This window comes from Gymnoscopelus microlampas (assembly GCF_963454915.1).
Source record: "Gymnoscopelus microlampas genome assembly, chromosome: 7".
Classification (NCBI taxonomy): Eukaryota; Metazoa; Chordata; class Actinopteri; order Myctophiformes; family Myctophidae; genus Gymnoscopelus; species Gymnoscopelus microlampas.
The window spans coordinates 24,652,059-24,669,742 of record NC_139944.1 but is presented as its reverse complement, the minus strand read 5'-3'; the positions used below and the strand labels follow the sequence as shown (position 1 = coordinate 24,669,742).

The 17,684-nt window shown below is 42.0% G+C and overlaps 2 protein-coding genes across 2 annotated transcripts in view; one reads left to right on the top strand and one right to left on the bottom strand.

Annotated features, from left to right (window-relative positions):
* Positions 1-292: 292 nt before the first annotated feature.
* LOC311049598 (CTTNBP2 N-terminal-like protein) overlaps positions 293-17,684 on the bottom strand; it is a 42,295-nt gene continuing 24,903 nt past the window's right edge. Inside the window, exons 3-8 of the mRNA XM_084063272.1 lie at positions 10,005-10,250; positions 8,379-8,486; positions 5,155-5,343; positions 3,809-3,979; positions 1,155-1,720; positions 293-905 (exon numbers count right to left, since the gene is read on the bottom strand). Of these exons, the coding sequence (XP_083919398.1) occupies positions 479-905; positions 1,155-1,720; positions 3,809-3,979; positions 5,155-5,343; positions 8,379-8,486; positions 10,005-10,250 (1,707 nt within the window). The 3' untranslated portion in view covers positions 293-478. The remainder of the gene's footprint in view (positions 906-1,154; positions 1,721-3,808; positions 3,980-5,154; positions 5,344-8,378; positions 8,487-10,004; positions 10,251-17,684) is intronic.
* On the top strand, positions 11,937-15,805 carry LOC311049596 (uncharacterized protein). The gene is made up of 6 exons (XM_084063270.1): positions 11,937-12,270; positions 13,409-13,489; positions 13,610-13,711; positions 13,826-13,927; positions 14,042-14,143; positions 14,258-15,805. Exons 1-6 carry the CDS (start codon positions 12,025-12,027, stop codon positions 15,437-15,439), a joined length of 1,815 nt encoding a protein of 604 aa, XP_083919396.1. The 5' UTR covers positions 11,937-12,024; the 3' UTR covers positions 15,440-15,805.

The window sequence follows — 17,684 nt, the reverse complement described above, 5'->3', positions numbered from 1 at the left end:
CACAGTCTCCGAAACTGTCAGTGTCGTCTGTTCGTCATTTCCGTTCACGGAAACATATTTAAAATATATATTTTTAGAAAGAAATGAAAAATACCATTACTGCATCAAAAAGAATCAACAAACTACTATAAAATCTGGTCAAACATTGGCCAAATTGTCAAATAATAGAAGACAGTGGCAAAAATTGTGAAAATAGCTGATCTACAAGATCAGCTATTTTCACAATATTTATCTGTGGCACTGAGTCAAACTAAATGTAATGCATTCCAAGTGCTTGTCAGGGTGGGGGGTCCCCAGTTCAAATATGATTATTTTGGGGCAAATGTAGAGAACCACTGGTCTAATGTGTATCAAACTGGGGGTCCTTGAAAAGAAAAAAGGTTGAGAATCACTGATATACTGTAGATTGCATCATATTTCACAAGCAGAGCAGCAGTTGGCTAATTAACTGAGCTATCAGTCAATCAACTGGTCAAACTTAATTAGAGGAGACCACCATGTCCAGTTCCTTGACTCCCTCCTGGCTGGAGGTGAGGCCACAGCTGCCCGACAGGGGGGGGCTGTCGGCGAAGTGACCGGCCGACCTGGGCACCGGGGCGGGCGAGGCCGGAGCCTGGGCCAGGCCGGGCTTTTTGGGAGGAATGGGCGGAGGGTTTCCCCTATCCGCCCTGGGGATGATGGGCGACCTGACGCCCTGGGGGGGGAGAACTCCTCCGGAGGCGGCCCTCCCGATCACCGGAGACAAGGGGGCCGCCAGGTTGCGGTAGTCCGTGCCGAAGGGAGAGTTGTTGGGCGTGGGAGTGAGTTTGGACGCCACGCTCTGCTGTACCGTGGTGAAACGAGACAGGACCTGGGTGACGGTGCTGCGGGCCAGCTGCTTCACCGGGCTGGCCTCCGGCAAGGGACTGGGGGATGGGGAGGGTTCCTTTGAGGACTGGGGAGACGTTGCAGGCTGGCCGGCCTGTTGCTGAGGCTGAGGCTGGGGCTGAGGCTGAGACTGAGGCTGAAACTGAGACTGAAGCTGAGACTGAGGCTGAGACTGAGACTGAAGCTGAGACTGAGACTGAGACTGAGACTGAGGCTGAAGTTGAGGCTGGGGCTGAGACTGAGGCTGAGACAGAGACTGAGGCTGAAGCTGAGACTGAGGCTGAGACTGAGACTGAGACTGAGACTGGGGCGACTCGGGGTCCGCCGCCGTGCCCTGGAACTTGTGACGAGCGGCGTGGAAGCGCTGGTTGATGCCGGCCTGATAGGATGACTGGTAGCCTCCGGGGACGGGGCTGGTGCCGCCTGGTGACTGGTTGCCCGGGACAGGAGAGGCGCAGGGGGAGGGGGAGAGAGAAGAGGTGTCCGTACCGCTGGGGGAGAGCGAGGTCTGGAGGGTGTGAGGGAGGACGGGAGGAGCGACAGTGTCGTCCCTGTTCTCCACACACAGCTTCTCTGAGAGGACGCTATTATCGGGGTGGTGGTGCCCGTTGGTCTCCGTGGGACAGTGGTGACCGTTCACACCGGGCCAGACGGGCAGGAGGCCTCCTTCCTCCAACTCAATGTCCTCCACTTGAATGGTGTCCGCTCTGGTCTTGGCCAGTGGCACTCTCCTGGTCAGCGTCTCCTCCTTTCTCCCTGGCTCCACTGACCACTGACCACTGACCTTCTGCTCCTGCCTCACTCCTCCTCCCGCTGTGTTCGCCGCCTCCAGCTTTCTCCTCAGCTCCTCTACCTGGATGGGAGAGGAGAGACGACACCTACGTTAGCTATCTATCTCCAAAGAGGAGATGTGGTGGTCAGTGTGAAACATTTACACCAATCAAACGTTAGCAAGAATGTTTCTCCATCTATTTAATTCCCCCCCATGTGTTTTGGTGTCTTGTCTTGAGATATATGAGACTAGATGACAAAACATGAGATGATATACCGTAAACAAAATAATCTGGTGGGCTCAAACCATGTGCACTATCACTAAAACGACTGCATAGTTAACCCATTAAGGCCTGAGGTTCCGATTCTACAAAATGTCTTCTAAATCCTAACAGTTTTTTGAAAAAAACGTATGTTATGTCAGTGGTTTTCAAACTTTTTCACGTCAAGGACCCCAAAATGTATATGTATTTGGCTACGGACCCCCATCTCAAAATATGTTGTTCCAGGGACCCCCAGAAGCAAAGATTTGAGTTACAAATGTTCATGATTTTTCAAAAATAGCAGATCTACAAGCTCATAGCGCGGCACTCGGTGCCGCGCTATGAGCTTGTAGATCTGCTATTTTTGAATAGCCAAAGTGTAAAATAATGCTTTTTAGCTCAAATCAAAAAGTGACACAGATGCGTTCCAGGTCTTAATAGCTTAAAATACTGCGAACTTTGGAAGCCAAAATCTGTAAGAGTAAAAATAAAAACATAGTCTCGAAAACATAGTCTCTGCCATGCCTTCGGCCTGGCAGAGACACATATCTAAATTATTAGTGCAGCTACATGGTGCAGAGAAGCAGTGTTGTAGTTATACAGGGTTCCCTCACATTTTCAACAATGAATTTCCAAAACTTTTGAGTAACTTTTCCAAAGTATTTTTTATCACATTTCTAGGTCTATAGCAATCACGGTGCAATGCTGAGGCTCTTACACCAGTGTGCTATCAATAGACAGAACTCCAGCAAAGGTGTCAGGTGACAAAAAAAAACATCTACAAGCTAACAACACGTTGCAAGGTGTTGTTAGCTTGTAGATCTATTCTTTTCGCCGTCCTGCATACTGTACAATAGGCTCACTCAGCTCGTGCAGCGCGGCACTACATTCTACCATGTTATATATTTCACGCAATGTTAGACAAAAATAATGTACTGTATATCCAAATATTTTCCAAAACGTTTGATTAATTTCCAGGCCTGGAAAACTGTTTTTTCTAGTTTCTAAATATTTCCATGACCGTGGGAAACCTGGTTATAAGTTAGTTAGCTCTATGGAAACCAAATTACCGCAATCAGTCATGGCGACTGAGAACTGTAATCCACGATTACCTCCTTGGCAGAGGTAACTAGATTATAGTTAGGGGGCAGCAGTGGCTCAAGGGGTACAGTAACCACTTGGTAATCGGAAGGTTCCCGTTATTTTTTTTTTTTCCAAAGAAATCTTAAAATGACAAGTACTTTCCTGGTCTTAACTCTTTAAGACCTGAGAACGCATCTGTGTGTCATTTTTAGATTTCGTTGGGCTATTCAAAAATAGCAGATCTACAAGCTCATAGCGCGGCACCGAGTGCCGCGCTATGAGCTTGTAGATCTGCTATTTTGGAAAAATCGTGAACAATTTTGTGCAAATCTTTGAATATATATATATTTAAAGCGAGCATTTCTAGCTAAAATGTTATTGCTTCTGGGGATTCTACAAATGTCTTCTAAATCAGTTTAAAACAGTTTTCTGTAACACTTATGTTGCTATAATATTAATGTCAGTGTCAAGGAGCCCCACAACGATATGTATTTGGCTGCGGACCCCCATCTCAAAAAAAGATTGTTCCAGGGACCCCCAGAAGCAAAGATTTGAGTAAAAAACAATTGCTTTATAGATATATATTCAAAGATTTGCACAAAAAAAACACGATAAAAAAAAAAATAGCAGATCTACAAGCTCATAGCGCGGCACTCGGTGCCGCGCTATGAGCTTGTATATCTGCTATTTTTGAATAGCTAAAAGTATAAAGTATGGATAAAGTGGTTACACAGATGCGTCCCCCGGTCTTAATGGCTTAATGGCTTAATGATGTAAAGTGACTGGTCACAGTGCCGTCAACAACCAGCCTTGTATTCATATACCTGCTGCTGGAGCTGGCAGCAGTGAGCCTCCTCCTTCTTCAGCCGCGAGCGGAGCTGCTCCCGCTCGGTGTCGAACTCGGCCAGCTGCTCCTCCACCCTGGCCTCCATCCGCAGGGCTCTCCTCCTCTCCTCCTCCAGCTCCTTTCTCAGGGCCTGGGACGCCTCCTTTTCCTGGATATCAAAACCACATTGAGTTCAGTTATACCAGAAAGAATTACACAGGGTTAAAAAAAAAAGATCTTAGCTCTATACTTCGTCGTACGACAAATAAGGAACATTATATAAAAAAATGTCAAATTTAGAAAAATCTTGACAAATTATGACATATCGTTATTGTTTTAATGTAGTTAATTAAATTGCTAAATTGTGATATTACGTCAAACATGCAGTGAAACATGAATATTAGACATTGTGCAGTTCCAAAAATGAAATGCATGTATTTAATTCAGTCTGACGGGAAGAAAGGATAAAACATATCCCCAACGGCGATAATAAATGACCAGAGGGGGGGGGGTATCAAAAGCAGAGTATACATTGTCTGATTGGACTCTACATCCAGGTACAAAAAGAGTGTAACGAAGAGGTCCTCCGTTACTGATAATTGACACTAATTTGCACTTTACTCTTTTGCACAGTATATTTGACAGTAGGATATTGGATCATAAGAGGAATGTGCAATATGTTTTAGTGCAATATAATTTGGCAATATATATGGGATGTTGGATTGTGATTTTAATACTGCTTATGTCTGTCTGTTCCAGGGTGTTCGGGCAAAAGAGTCCCCAGGGTGCCCGAGCACCATATATGGGTGGACTGCACCACAGTAGAAGAGAGAGGGGGGTTTTGTGTTGTATATTGGAAGCTGCTAATAATGTGATAATGTTTGTTTTGCCATAGGGTACTTAAGTTATATGTTTTTGCCAGGGTTATTGATTCAGATGTTTTAATGGAATGTGTGGGTTAGATTTGTTGCATGTTTGGAGTAACCTGCAACATGGTTGAACCCACACTGATTGACTCACACTGATTGGCTCAGCTGAGTATAAAAGGCTGCCAGAAACAAACATACTCAGTTTTAGTTGTAGGACAAGGACATGGTGGAGCTGCCGACCACCATGCCACATTCCGCTGCTGATGCCCTTAACCTGTACACTTTGGATGAATAAAAGCACTTTGGTTGCAATTTACACCTGACTCTGTGCGGTTTCCAGCCGCCTATTGGGCCAGTCCTTTACAAAGAGGAACCATCTAATGATTTCAATTGGCACAGGCAGCAATTTCACACATTTTTAAAGGTTACAGACAGAATAAATGATGCTCGATATATCTTTAATAACCGTCCCAACCTTGTCGAGCTTTCGGTTCAGCTCGGTGACGCGGTGTCCTTCCTCCAGGGCCCTGGCGCTGGCCCACTTACACTCCTTGGCCAGGGCACAGGACAGCTGCTTGTGCTGAGCCCGCTCCTCCTCTAGCTGCTCAGCTACTCTCCTCTGCTCCTTCTCCAAGCGCCGCACCTGGCTCCTCTCAAACTCCAGCTGCAGAGACATGACATGTTAATGCAGCAGTGTTGATTTTGACAGCACATTTTGACTTGTTTTTTGTCATAGCCTTTTGAATGCAATTCGGTTTAGTTTTCAGTCATATTTTTGTCATCTGAAAAGGTTTAGTTTTAGTCTAGTTTTAGTTGACGAAATATAAGATTTTAGTCGACTAAATCTACAGTTGCTTTTGTCAAAATAACAAAAAGTTATTTTGGCAGGCCTTGATGGCGTCGTAATGGCTGATTTTACACTTGGTTGCGTGATGAAAATAGCCGATCTACAAGCTCACAACGTGTTCTACTGAATGTCTTCTCCACTATTCCCTCCTTAACAATTAAATCTAGTTTTTATTTGTTGACGAAATTGTCAATATATTTAGTCTTTAGTTTTAGTTTTAGACATCATGGCTTAGTTTTTATTTTCGTCAGTGAAAAAAGGTAGTGATATTCAACCTTTTTCATTTTAAAGACCCCAGTTTGATATGTATTAGGCCAGTGGTTCTCAACCTGTGGGTCGGGACCCACAGGTTTGTAAATGACAATTTAAGGACTTTTAAGACCTTTTTAATACTTTAAAAAAGGAGAAAAAAAAGACCATTACTGCATCAAAAGTAATCAACGAACGTTACTATAAAAGCTGGTCAAACATTGGCCAAATTGTCAAATAATATAAAAACAATATTTATCTGTGGAAACGAGTCAAAGTAAATGTAATGCCTGAACTCCATACAATGAAGTGCTTGACAGGGTCGGCGGTCCCCAGTTCAAATTATTTTGGGAGTTGCGGCCTGAAATGGTTGGATTAGGCCACAGACCCTCATTTGATACATTTTTTTCTTTTTCTTTTATCTAGGACCCCAATCAAACCTAGCATCTGTCTAAATAACATGCTATCTAAATCACATCCTTGGCATTTGTGGTCAAGAAAAACTCATCTGAAATATAGCTGCAAGCAGCGACAATACGGGGCCAGGGATTGCAGAGAGAAGAAAGAAAGAAGCAATGATAAGTAATATGCACAATAAGCCATAGAAACATAGAAGACTGAACTTGAGAGAAAGAAGACCATGCAATTAACAAATGAGCATTTTAAACCCTCACTAACCCTAACCTCAGTAAAACTATGCCTTCCCCTAATCTCAAGAAATACTACTCATAAGCCTACGAATGCCAAATCATGATCACCTCAACACATCGTCGGGGACAGGGATCGAACCAGTGACCTCCGGACTTTCTTCTCATTGAGCCAGAGATATGATAGCCCTGGTAGTGTACAACAGTACAATGTAGTATTGTTTGCTCACTACCCAATAGTTTATGACGCCTTGTTTCCACAGTCAACAGCCATAATGAAACCTTAGTTCCATGCAGTGGTGGTAAAAGTACAACAAAAAAGTTTACTAAAAGAAAAGTATCAATACTGCAATGTAGAAACACTCTGTTACAAGTAAGTAAGTCCAGAATTAAAAATTGACTTGAGTAAAAGTACAAAAGTATTGGCATCAAAATATACTTAAAGTACCAAAAGTAAAAGTAGTCATTGTGCAGAATGTCCCATTTCACATGTTCAAAATGTATACAAACCTTTTGGAAAAGAGCAGATCTACAAGCTCACAATGTGTCGCATCGCAATGCATTGTGAGCTTGTAGATCTGCTATTTTCAGATGTCCTAAATATATATAGGACTGAAGTGATTTTGTAATAATAATCAAAATCTGCAAAGTAACTAGTAACTAAAGTTTTCATATAATTGTAGTGGAGTAAAAGTACAATATTTGTCTCAGATATGTTGTGGGGTAGAAGAAAATTGTAAATACTGAAGTATTGTCTTGTGTGGGCGGAGAGTAACATTACCATGCAGGGCCCAAAATCGTCATCGTCAATGTCCCTATTATTCCCTGGTTTCAGCGTCCAATTCACCGCCCATCAGTAGTACCCATGTGCTTTGTTTGTTTGCAGTCAACAAACTTTCAACAACAACATTCCACTGCTGATTACGGTGAATCACTAAACTGTATTCTGGGAAGAAAGGGGTACCACGTGCCTCAGCCAGAATAACACAGGTCTGCGTCACAGGAACGGTACAGAACAGCAGCGAAGAAGGAGAGGACACTGGAGCAGCTCGGAACTTATATATACAATATTTCACTTTCAACTGACTGACTTTTAGATTGTGAACTACATCTTCCTCAGAGTCAGTATATTCTGGATCTCATAGACAGTAGCAATTACTCTGATTTGGAGTTCACGGACAACTCGTGTTTTTTCCTCCGTGTGGAAAGCCTGGTGGTGACGCCAGGTTAGTGTTTTAGCCTCACTTTCATGATTCTTAGCTATGTTGTTTTTATATTCAGGAACAGTGTGATTGTCTGCTTGTGTGTTTATAGCATGTTTGTGTTCTATCAGCATGTTGCGATGTGTTAAAGCCTCACTATGTAGCTTTTGTAAAGAATACATTTCAATTTTGTGCAATCTTCATGGTAGAGTATTGTTAATACAATATATCCAATATATCGTGGTACAATAATACCACGATATATTGGTTGACAAATACAACCAATATATCGTGGTTGTATTTGTCTCCCTGCTCTTCTATTGAGCCATTTAGATCGTGTCAAAGGTCATGTCTCACCTAGATACAGGATCTGAATTTTGACCTGATGGTCAAGATTCAATGTATCCCCTGAGCAAGCAGGCTGGCTCTATTAGCTCTATGGTAAAAAAAAATCACATCCTGTGTGAAGGTAGCGGCGCCTTTGATACATTTTGTCATCGATATGTGTTTATAATGTGTTTATAAACACACGTGTCATGTGAAGCTTGACCAATCACTTTGTTGACGGGTTTGACCAATCAGAGCGTTGACGGGTCTGACCAATCAGAGCGTTGACGGGTCTGACCAATCAGAGCGTTGACGGGTCTGACCAATCAGAACGTTGACGGTGAACACGGACAAAGTCAGGTATAGAGCAGGATCCGCTCTATACCTAAAGGTATATATTTTTATAGATATCATTATGCTAGGGCACCTGTTGCTGTAGGCGCTCCCTCTCCTTCTCCAGGATGTAAGTCACATCGTCCCCCTCCGCTGTGTCTTCAGCATGCCTCCTCTTCTCCTCCTCCAGATCTGCAATGACCTGATGCAACCACATGAGGGAGACAGAGGGACATGAATGTAAGAGTCAACCCAGCAGCATGGTCTGTTTGGCATTATAGTCAATTATGGTTTCTTTGAAGCAACATAATTACTGAGCGGTAAACAGAGATCGTGACAGCAATTTAGTTAAACAACCGTTTAAGTTCAGCTAAATAATGAATACCACGTTCCAAAACAAAAACAAGTAACATGACCTATATTCTTTGTATTCTGACTATTTTACTGAACATAGCAAGAATAATATTTGTATCAGTTCCTCAAAATCAAATGGAAATTATTATTATATATTATATTAAAATAACAAGATTATAAATGATATTGTCATTATTTTCAGTCCACTGTCCTCTATCCTACTTCATTATTCAATTAGTTCAACAGTTAATTCATATACTAAATAGTTCCACTGAACCTCATTCATAAGGGTTAAAGGAAGGTCTGAACTATCAAACACAATGATCATACTAGCACTCAAAAAGCATCTTCACCACAGTGATTTTCAATCTGAAGTAGGCTAAACTAAAACTAGAGGAGGCAACCACTCAAAGGCAAGACACTTAACTAAGCTATTTACATAATCCACACAAACAGAGCAAATCCAGCTACTACCAACACAACACTCCATCCCCAGCTCCCCCTGGTTTAGTGTCAAAGTGCCCTTGAGCAAGACATGAGCCGGTTGGTGCCTTGCATGGTTTCCTCTGCCATCGGTGTGTGAATGGGTGAATGTAACGCATGTTGTGAAGCTCTTTGGAGAAAGACGGTATATAAATGCACCATTTACAGGAGATGTTTCATTCTGACACCTATCTATAACTTGCTTATGGATCCAATATCCGATAACAGTATGCAATTTAAACAAATCTAGGACAGTGGTTCTCAAAGTGGGGTCCATGGACCCTCAGGGTTCCTTGGGGGGGGGTTACCAAATGGACCAGTACCGTTTTGTACTCTCAGTCCATTAATAATTGTTCAAGTGCAGCTACAAGTTAGTAAAATAATAATGTAGTACAGTAAGAGTATAAAACAGTCAACTGAAGCATTCAAAATATTACTGTAAATTAAACATCATAGAGTGGCACGCTCGCCGATACGAATACCAGCATTTTAGGCATTTAGGCGATACAATAACAACTTCAGCCCTATATATATTTCAGCCATTTGAAAATAGCAGATCTACAAGCTCACAATGCGTCGCATCGCGACGCATTGTGAGCTTGTAGATCTGCTATTTTCAAAAGATTTGCATACACTTGAAAACTTGAAATGGGACATTCTGCATAATGAGTGCTTTTACTTTTGGTACCTTAAGTACAATTTGATGCCAATACTTTTGTACTTTTACTTAAGTAAATTCTGAATACCAGACTTTTACTTGTAACAGAGTATTTCTACATTGTGGTATTGATACTTTTACTCAAGTAAAAACAATTTAGTACTTTTTCCACCACTGCTGGTATCGGTATTAGGAAACCATTACATTTTTTTTTTTTACACCTACCCTCCTGTGCCTGCTCTCGGCTGCAGCCAGCTGGGCCAGCATCTTCTCCTGCATCCTCCTGCAGTGGCTCACCACCAGCTTGAGGACCACCAGAGGGTTGGAGGAGGTGGAGGAAGAGGACGAACAGCCTGCCGTCTCCTTGCTCTGACCCCCGACGGCCTCGCCGTCCCTCTGCAGGGCGAGGAAGGGGTCGCTGAGGTTGTACCGTCCATAGCGCTCCTGGATGTACAGGTCTTTACGCTGAGCCTGATAGGAGGGCGAGGGTGAGACAAACACATGGAGAGGAGAGTGTTAATTACATTAGCAATAGGGTCTAGTGACGCAAAGACCGAGAACGCGTCTGTGTCATTTTAAGATTTCTTTGGCTATTCAAAGATAGCAGATATATAAGCTCATAGAGCGGCCAAATACATATCATTTTGGGGGTCCTGACATGGTCATGTTGGAGCACCACCACTGATATACATAGGATATAGGCCTGCTGTTAGGATTTAGAAAACTTTTTTAGATACAGTATGTATTTGGCCGCAGACCCCCATCTCAAAATGTTTTGTTCCAGGGACCCCCAGAAACAAAGATTTGAGTTACAAATGTTCGCTTTAAAAATATGTATATTCAAAGATTTGCAAAAAAAAAAATAGCAGATCTACAAGCTCATAGCGCGGCACTCGGTGGCGTGCTATGAGCTTGTAGATCTGCTATTTTTTAATAGCCAAAGAAATCTTAAAATGATACAGATGCGTTCCCGGATTGAATGGGTTAATAGTCTAATGCCTGATTTTATACTCGCCAGTGTTGTGCAACCTAGTGTAAAATCACACTTATTGGCTGAAATCCTCACTGGTGCAATTATCCTGGTCGGACAGAAAAGAAAGAGTCTTCAAACTCAGAAAAGAGAGAGTTTTCCTAATTTGGTATCACAAATCAAAGATTTGGTTTCCCTTGCTGCTGACGTGTGAAGTGTTGAGTCTGTCTCAGCTGATAACTATCATGCCAGGCCGTCATGTTCTCTCTGCTCCTTCAGGCTGCTGTCAACAAGCCCATCTAAACAGGAAATCACACGCAGTATACCAGAGCTCCACACGCCAAAGGCAACAACACCAGGGTAGCGAAAGAGGAGGAAAGGTAGAGAGAAAGAAACGAATGGACAGAAAATAGGAAGTTAGCTAGGACAGTCACAGATGAATCTAAGTGGAAAAAAAGGTTGCTTGGCAGAAGGAAGAAGCAACAGATGGTGTCTGGCAGCTGCTGGGGGCCTGGTTTCTGGTGCCAAAGACAGACCTGTTCTCTGTTAAACTCACTACAATGGAGGGATAATGGCAGCGAGGCCACATCACGTTCAGCAGATGCCTTTGGGGCCTGCCTGGTGCCTGCCATGCAAAAAGGCTCTGCTTTCAGAGGGCTGTGCTGAGGGGAGCTGGCAATGTGTCTTTGCGTTGGTTTCAACAAAAGCGGATCAACAGATTAGACGGTGCCGGTATCCTCTCTCCCTGGCAGGATAACAACTTGCACTCTCCCGGTGACTGATATACCTACAGGATCACTGGAGCATGAATGTTGTTGTCCAGGATGCAGATATACTGTATGGCAGTGGTGGAAGAATACTCAGATATTTTAAGTAAAAGTACCAATACCACAATATAAAAATACTCTGTGACAAGTGAAAGGCCCGTGTTCAAAAGGTTACTTGAGTAAAAGTACAAAAGTATTGACATCAAAATATACTTAAAGTATCACAAGTAAAAGTATTAATGTTTGAAAATAGTCGATCTACAAGCTCACAACGCGTCGCGATGCGACGCGTTGTGAGCTTGTAGATCGGCTATTTTCAAATAGGCTATGTATACACGAATCCACAGAGCGCTTCCCTGTAGGTGTAGCTCCGCCCCCTTTAGGTTCCACCGCCATGCTGCGGTGTCAATAACAGTCAGCTGTACTGGGGCGAGTGCGGTGTTAGTGAAGTGCAGTCACTGACTGCTCAAGTTATGGTTTTTACCTGCATTTACTAAACTAACTAAAGATGTACAGAAAGTCGGGACGAACTTGCGTTGTTTATGGCTGCTCCAACAGCAGTGGACAAATTCAACTTTGGAGAGAAAGGGAATGTGAAACACACAAGCCTCTAGTTCATAACAAGTGTCGGTGCCCCAGGCCATATGGCTTACACAGATTCCCTGGGCGTGAGACTGGAGAGGACCAAGATGTTCGCCGAAAGTGGGTAAAAAATGTGAACTTAAAGGACTTTGTTCCCACGAAGAACAGCGTGGTAAGTTTGGGAAACTTTTGGTTAGTTCGCTCTTAATGTTAGCATGCAGCAGCTGCTACTGTATGTAGGCCTAGCTCTGGCCCACAGCGTCAGAAGGAGTTCTCCTTAACGCTATGGAACCTTCATCTAGCCTTTGCCCGAACACCCGCGGTAGCACAAACCTGTTTTCAACATCTTAAAACCGTCTTTGTTTTGGTGAGTAGACAAAGTGCATTTTTGTATTACTCGAGACGAGAGGCTGAGCAGCCTGTGCGTTAAGGAGAACTCCTAACGCTATGGACCAGAGCTACATGGGTGAAACATGTTATCTTATCTAAGTTCAGCTAACGTTAATAACATCATTGTTAGTAGTATGCTAAGCTGCTGCTCTTGTGTGTGCAAAAATGAACCACCTGGGGCGTTATTGTGATAAAATAGTACTTTATTTGGTAAACCTATGGCAGTCTAATGAACACAAATACTACTGTTTTTATGTTGTATTCAGCCACTTATGTAACACAACTCTGTCAGGGTGTAAATGGAACCAAATAAACAGAGTGACTGTTGACTCAGTCACAACAGTGGCTGAATGTTGATGAGCTTCCTATGAAAGCAATGTCTATGACATTGGTTCTCAAAGTGGGGTCCGGGGACCCCCAGGGTCCTTGAGGGAGTTCCAGGGGGTCCCCAGCTAAATGATTGATTAGGCACCTAATGGTTCCTTATGGGGTGTAACTCTGAGAGTGTTCAAATGGAACCAAATGAACCCTAACCTAACGTGTCCATTTGCTTCCATTTGTACACTCTCTGAGTTAAATTGACATAGATTTTACAATATAAATTGCGGTCCAAGTGATAGAAATGCCATTAAATGGGGGTCTGTAGCCCTAATGCATGTCAAACTGGGGGTCCTTGAAATTAAAATGGTTGAGAAGCACTGCTAGAGACGTAAAAAATCTTCTCTTATGGGGGTCCCTGGCATATCTTTTGAAATGGGGGTCCGCGGGCTAATAAGTGTCAATTTGGGGGTCCTTGACATGAAAAGGTTTGAGAACCACTGGTCTATGACATGAAACCATTTAGTGGACAATAGTTTATGTATTGTTGAGTTATATGTGGTACCAGTATTTACTATTAATCTTCTTTATTCCATCTTAAGGTGTGTGGAGTACACTTCCCTGATGGTAGGCCAACAAAAGAACACCCATATCCAGTTTTGCAACTAGGATATAAATATCACGTACGTGAGATCCTTTTTCCCTTCAAATTGATTGTTTTTGGTTCAACATGTTGTTTAATTTATTTTGAAAGAAAAAAAAATGTAGCACTGTTTTTCACTCTTTTTCTTTTGTTTTCATAGGGGAGAATGCAGTCTGGTACAGCGCCCCCTAAGATTCGGTGCCCTCAGCCATTAATAGCAGCGCCTGAAGCCACCACATCCAATGTGGAAAATGCCTATCACGTACGTTAGATCTTTTTCCCCTTCAAAATGATTGTTTTTGGTTCAACATGTTGTTTAATTTATTTTCAAAATGAAGTTTAACAAATGTAAGCACTGTTTCTTTTGTTTTCATAGGGGAGAATGCAGTCTGGTACAGCGCCCCCTAAGATTCGGTGCCCTCAGCCATTAATAGCAGCGCCTGAAGCCACCACAGCCAATGTGGAAAATGCCTATCACGTACGTTAGATCTTTTTCCCCTTCAAAATGATTGTTTTTGGTTCAACATGTTGTTTAATTTATTTTCAAAATGAAGTTTAACAAATGTAAGCACTGTTTCTTTTGTTTTCATAGGGGAGAATGCAGTCTGGTACAGCGCCCCCTAAGATTCGGTGCCCTCAGCCATTAATAGCAGCGCCTGAAGCCACCACAGCCAATGTGGAAAATGCCTATCACGTACGTTAGATCTTTTTCCCCTTCAAAATGATTGTTTTTGGTTCAACATGTTGTTTAATTTATTTTCAAAATGAAGTTTAACAAATGTAAGCACTGTTTCTTTTGTTTTCATAGGGGAGAATGCAGTCTGGTACAGCGCCCCCTAAGAGAAGATGCCCTCAGCCATTAAGCAGCAACACTTTAAGAGCATCACCCGATGACACAACATCAGCACCCGAAGACGCCACATCCAATGTGGAAAATGTCATGCCTCTGCCTGTGAAGCGTGACATCGGCATCCAGTGGCCCGATAGGCCTACTGAGCACAACTACTCAACTACCAAGACACGGCGCAACAGGGCAACACAAACTGATCCTACACCATCATTGTCAGTCTATGACCTGGATGACAAAGATTCAAAATTTTACACAGGCATAGGGATTGAAAGTTTTTGGCAGCTTTTGCATGCCCTCGTAGATTTTCTCCCACCTCCAAAGATTACCTATTTAGCAGTCCACGACCAGCTCTTACTTGTTGTAATGAGGCTACGTCTTTGTTTGATGTTCACAGACTTGGGTAAACGATTTGGAGTAAGCAGGAGCTCAGCATGTAATATCTTTTCACTTTGGAGACCAACACTTGCTAGGTTTATGAGGGAAAAGGTGATTGCGTGGTTGCCCAGAGATACTCTCAAAAGAATAATGCCTTCCTGTTTCAGTGTAAATTATCCCAAAGCAACATGCATAATAGACTGTACTGAAATATTTGTACAAAGGCCAAAACACTTCAGGAAAAGATCACAAACATACAGCAACTACAAACATCATAACACTTACAAAGTCTTATATTGCATTGCCCCGAATGGTTATGTTATGTTCACATCAAAACTGTTTGGTGGAAGGGCCAGTGACACTTTTATCACAAAGAACAGTGGGCTTCTGGAACTCCTGATTCCTGGTGATCAAATTTTAGCAGACCGTGGGTTCAACATCTCTGATGTATTGCCCCCAGGGGTGACTCTGGCTCTTCCAGCCTTTACTCGCGGCCTCAAAGAACTTCCTGAGCATGAAGTTGTGGCAACGCGACGCTTAGCAAATGTCAGAATCCATGTCGAGCGTGCAATTAGAAGGTTCAAATGTTTTAAAATGGTCTGTTATGTGATTCCTGGGAGGGTAAAACATGTTGATGACATTGTAAGTATTTGTGCTGGGCTTTGTAATTTGCAACCCAAGTTAATTCAGACTGGGGAAACATCTGACATTGAGGAAGAAGAGGAATGTCATTTGGATGAAGCTGATGGAGAAAATATGTGCTGATTACTCCAAAAACAGTCGTATTAATTAAGACTTCATTCTCCATTGTAGCTTTAATATTCAAAAAGCAAATTGAAGCACTAACACATCTTTGTCACAGCGTTGCGTTAAATGTACTATTTGTTTCTGAAAAGGAGGGAGATGTTTGTATGAAATGCATCATCTGTGTATTGTAAGACAATATTGTACTTTGTTATATCACAAACTTTGTCAACTGACCATTTGACTTTGATGAAGTGCATTTACTCATGAATGAAATCATTTGACCCTCATTACATTCAAAAGAGGACTACTTTAGCCCATGTACTTTCATGACTCCATGTGCTATTCTAGTAGCTATTGCTGGTAATAAATACTCAAAGTACACAACCTTCAGGTGGCCGATTCTCTCTGTTATCCACTCTTGGTTGTATGGGACATCTGTGATAACCTTTTTAGTAGGGCACTTTCGAGGCTCCGTGAGCACCCCAAAAACACATCTCTTAAACCTGTTTTTTCAGGACCCTAAAGGTGTCTAGTTATGATTTCTGCTTGTTGCCCGGGTCAACTAATGTCCCATGGGATTTATTTTTAACCCTTTCTGACACCTACCCCCAACCCAAACCATAACCTGGAGATAACAGAGAATACCATAACTCTTGAAGTAAACAACATACAGCGACAAATGAACACATTTTTCTATATCATTTTGACCCAAGGAATTCATTAAAGTGGTTATTATTAAGATTCAAGCAGGTCTTGACTATTTCAGGACAGAAACTGTAAAAAACGAACAGAAAATGTTCAAATCACATCTATATTAATCCTTGTATTAAATACTTAAGGTGTATTCTACTTTACCCCATGTTTATGACCCTTATGGTAGTTAAGACATTTTTCTTGTTGCCCAGGTCAACTAATGTCCCATGGGGTTCATTTGGTGACCTTTTTTTTTTTTTTTTTAATAATCTTTTTATTGTTTTTCAGAGTCATCAGTGTCCATCAGCATTTTACACATATGTGGTCGTGGCTTTCCAAGTTAGATATTATAATAGCATTTAGAAAATTAAATGTCAGGGGAATAAGAAATAATACATAAATAAATAGAAATAAATAAAAAATAAAATAAAATAAAAAGATAATGATAATATATATATATATATATATATATATATATATATATATATATATATATACATTTTTTTTCTCCCATATTTACAGCATTATATCAAGTGAGAAATTAAACACATTGCTCAATCACAGTACAATTAAGGATGACACTTCCTATGGTATTCACTGGGACTATTAAAGTCATGATCTCTGTTTTTTTTTTTCTTGGCGACCAATCAAGACCAGTATCTGACCCGGATATGGACTGTGTGCTTGCTCCCATGGTAACCGTGACAGTTATGACCCGTAAAGGTTATTTGAAGATTGAAAGGTAGAAAGCGAGTAATGAAAAGTTAAGGGAATGTTTAGCCCTTTCCACCAACACATAGGATCAAAAGCATAATAAACCTAGATCGTCAACCATGAGCCCCTTCATTCTATTGGTCGGGGGGAATATTTATATTTTTTAAGTAGTTCAAGAAGGGGTTCCAGGAAGCATAAAATAGGTCTTTTTCATTTGGTGACCATTTTAAATCGATGTCCACAGGAGTGGTGTTTTCATATCTGAACCAGACAACGTACAAAGACAAATAAACACATTTTAAGATTTTCATAGAATGTTTACACCAGGAATCTATAATGGAAAGGTCACTGACATGGTACAACCATTCTTTATTGGTGAAAAACACAAATATCAAATTCTGGCTTATATGTAGGCATAATATAACTTTTTTTGAGTGGTGCCACCTTGCCCTTGAAGGAACTAGTACAGCCCTGATCACTGAATACATGGTACCCAAGCAGGGTGCTACAGTATGGCTGCCCAAGAGAGGTTGCTAGCTCCGTGACATTTACCAGCTGACGGTGCCTGCCTGTGCCAGTGTCAAGGTAGATGAGCAGGTTGATGTCGTCATCAACATCAACAATCATTCTTGGCAAATCTGCTAACACAAGAACTCACCAAAGTTATATAGGTATTGATCAATCAACTCACTTCTCAATCTATTGCCACAAGTTTATGAGCTGTTCCTTCCACGATGAGAGCAGCTGTTTCACATTTTGCCAGCCGGGATGCTGCCTCCTTACTCCCCCAGACCTTGAGCATCAACTGGCAGAGCTGTCGCTTATTTTCCGCATTGCCCAGAAAGAACTGGGGTTT

Bases quoted from the DNA above. Each gene is read 5' to 3' on its own strand.
- LOC311049596 (XM_084063270.1), top strand. From the start codon at position 12,025: ATGTACAGAAAGTCGGGACGAACTTGCGTTGTTTATGGCTGCTCCAAC. The intron at 12,271-13,408 runs GTAAGTTTGGGA...TTCCATCTTAAG, and splicing joins TTCCCACGAAGAACAGCGTG to GTGTGTGGAGTACACTTCCC. The intron at 14,144-14,257 runs GTACGTTAGATC...TTGTTTTCATAG, and splicing joins ATGTGGAAAATGCCTATCAC to GGGAGAATGCAGTCTGGTAC.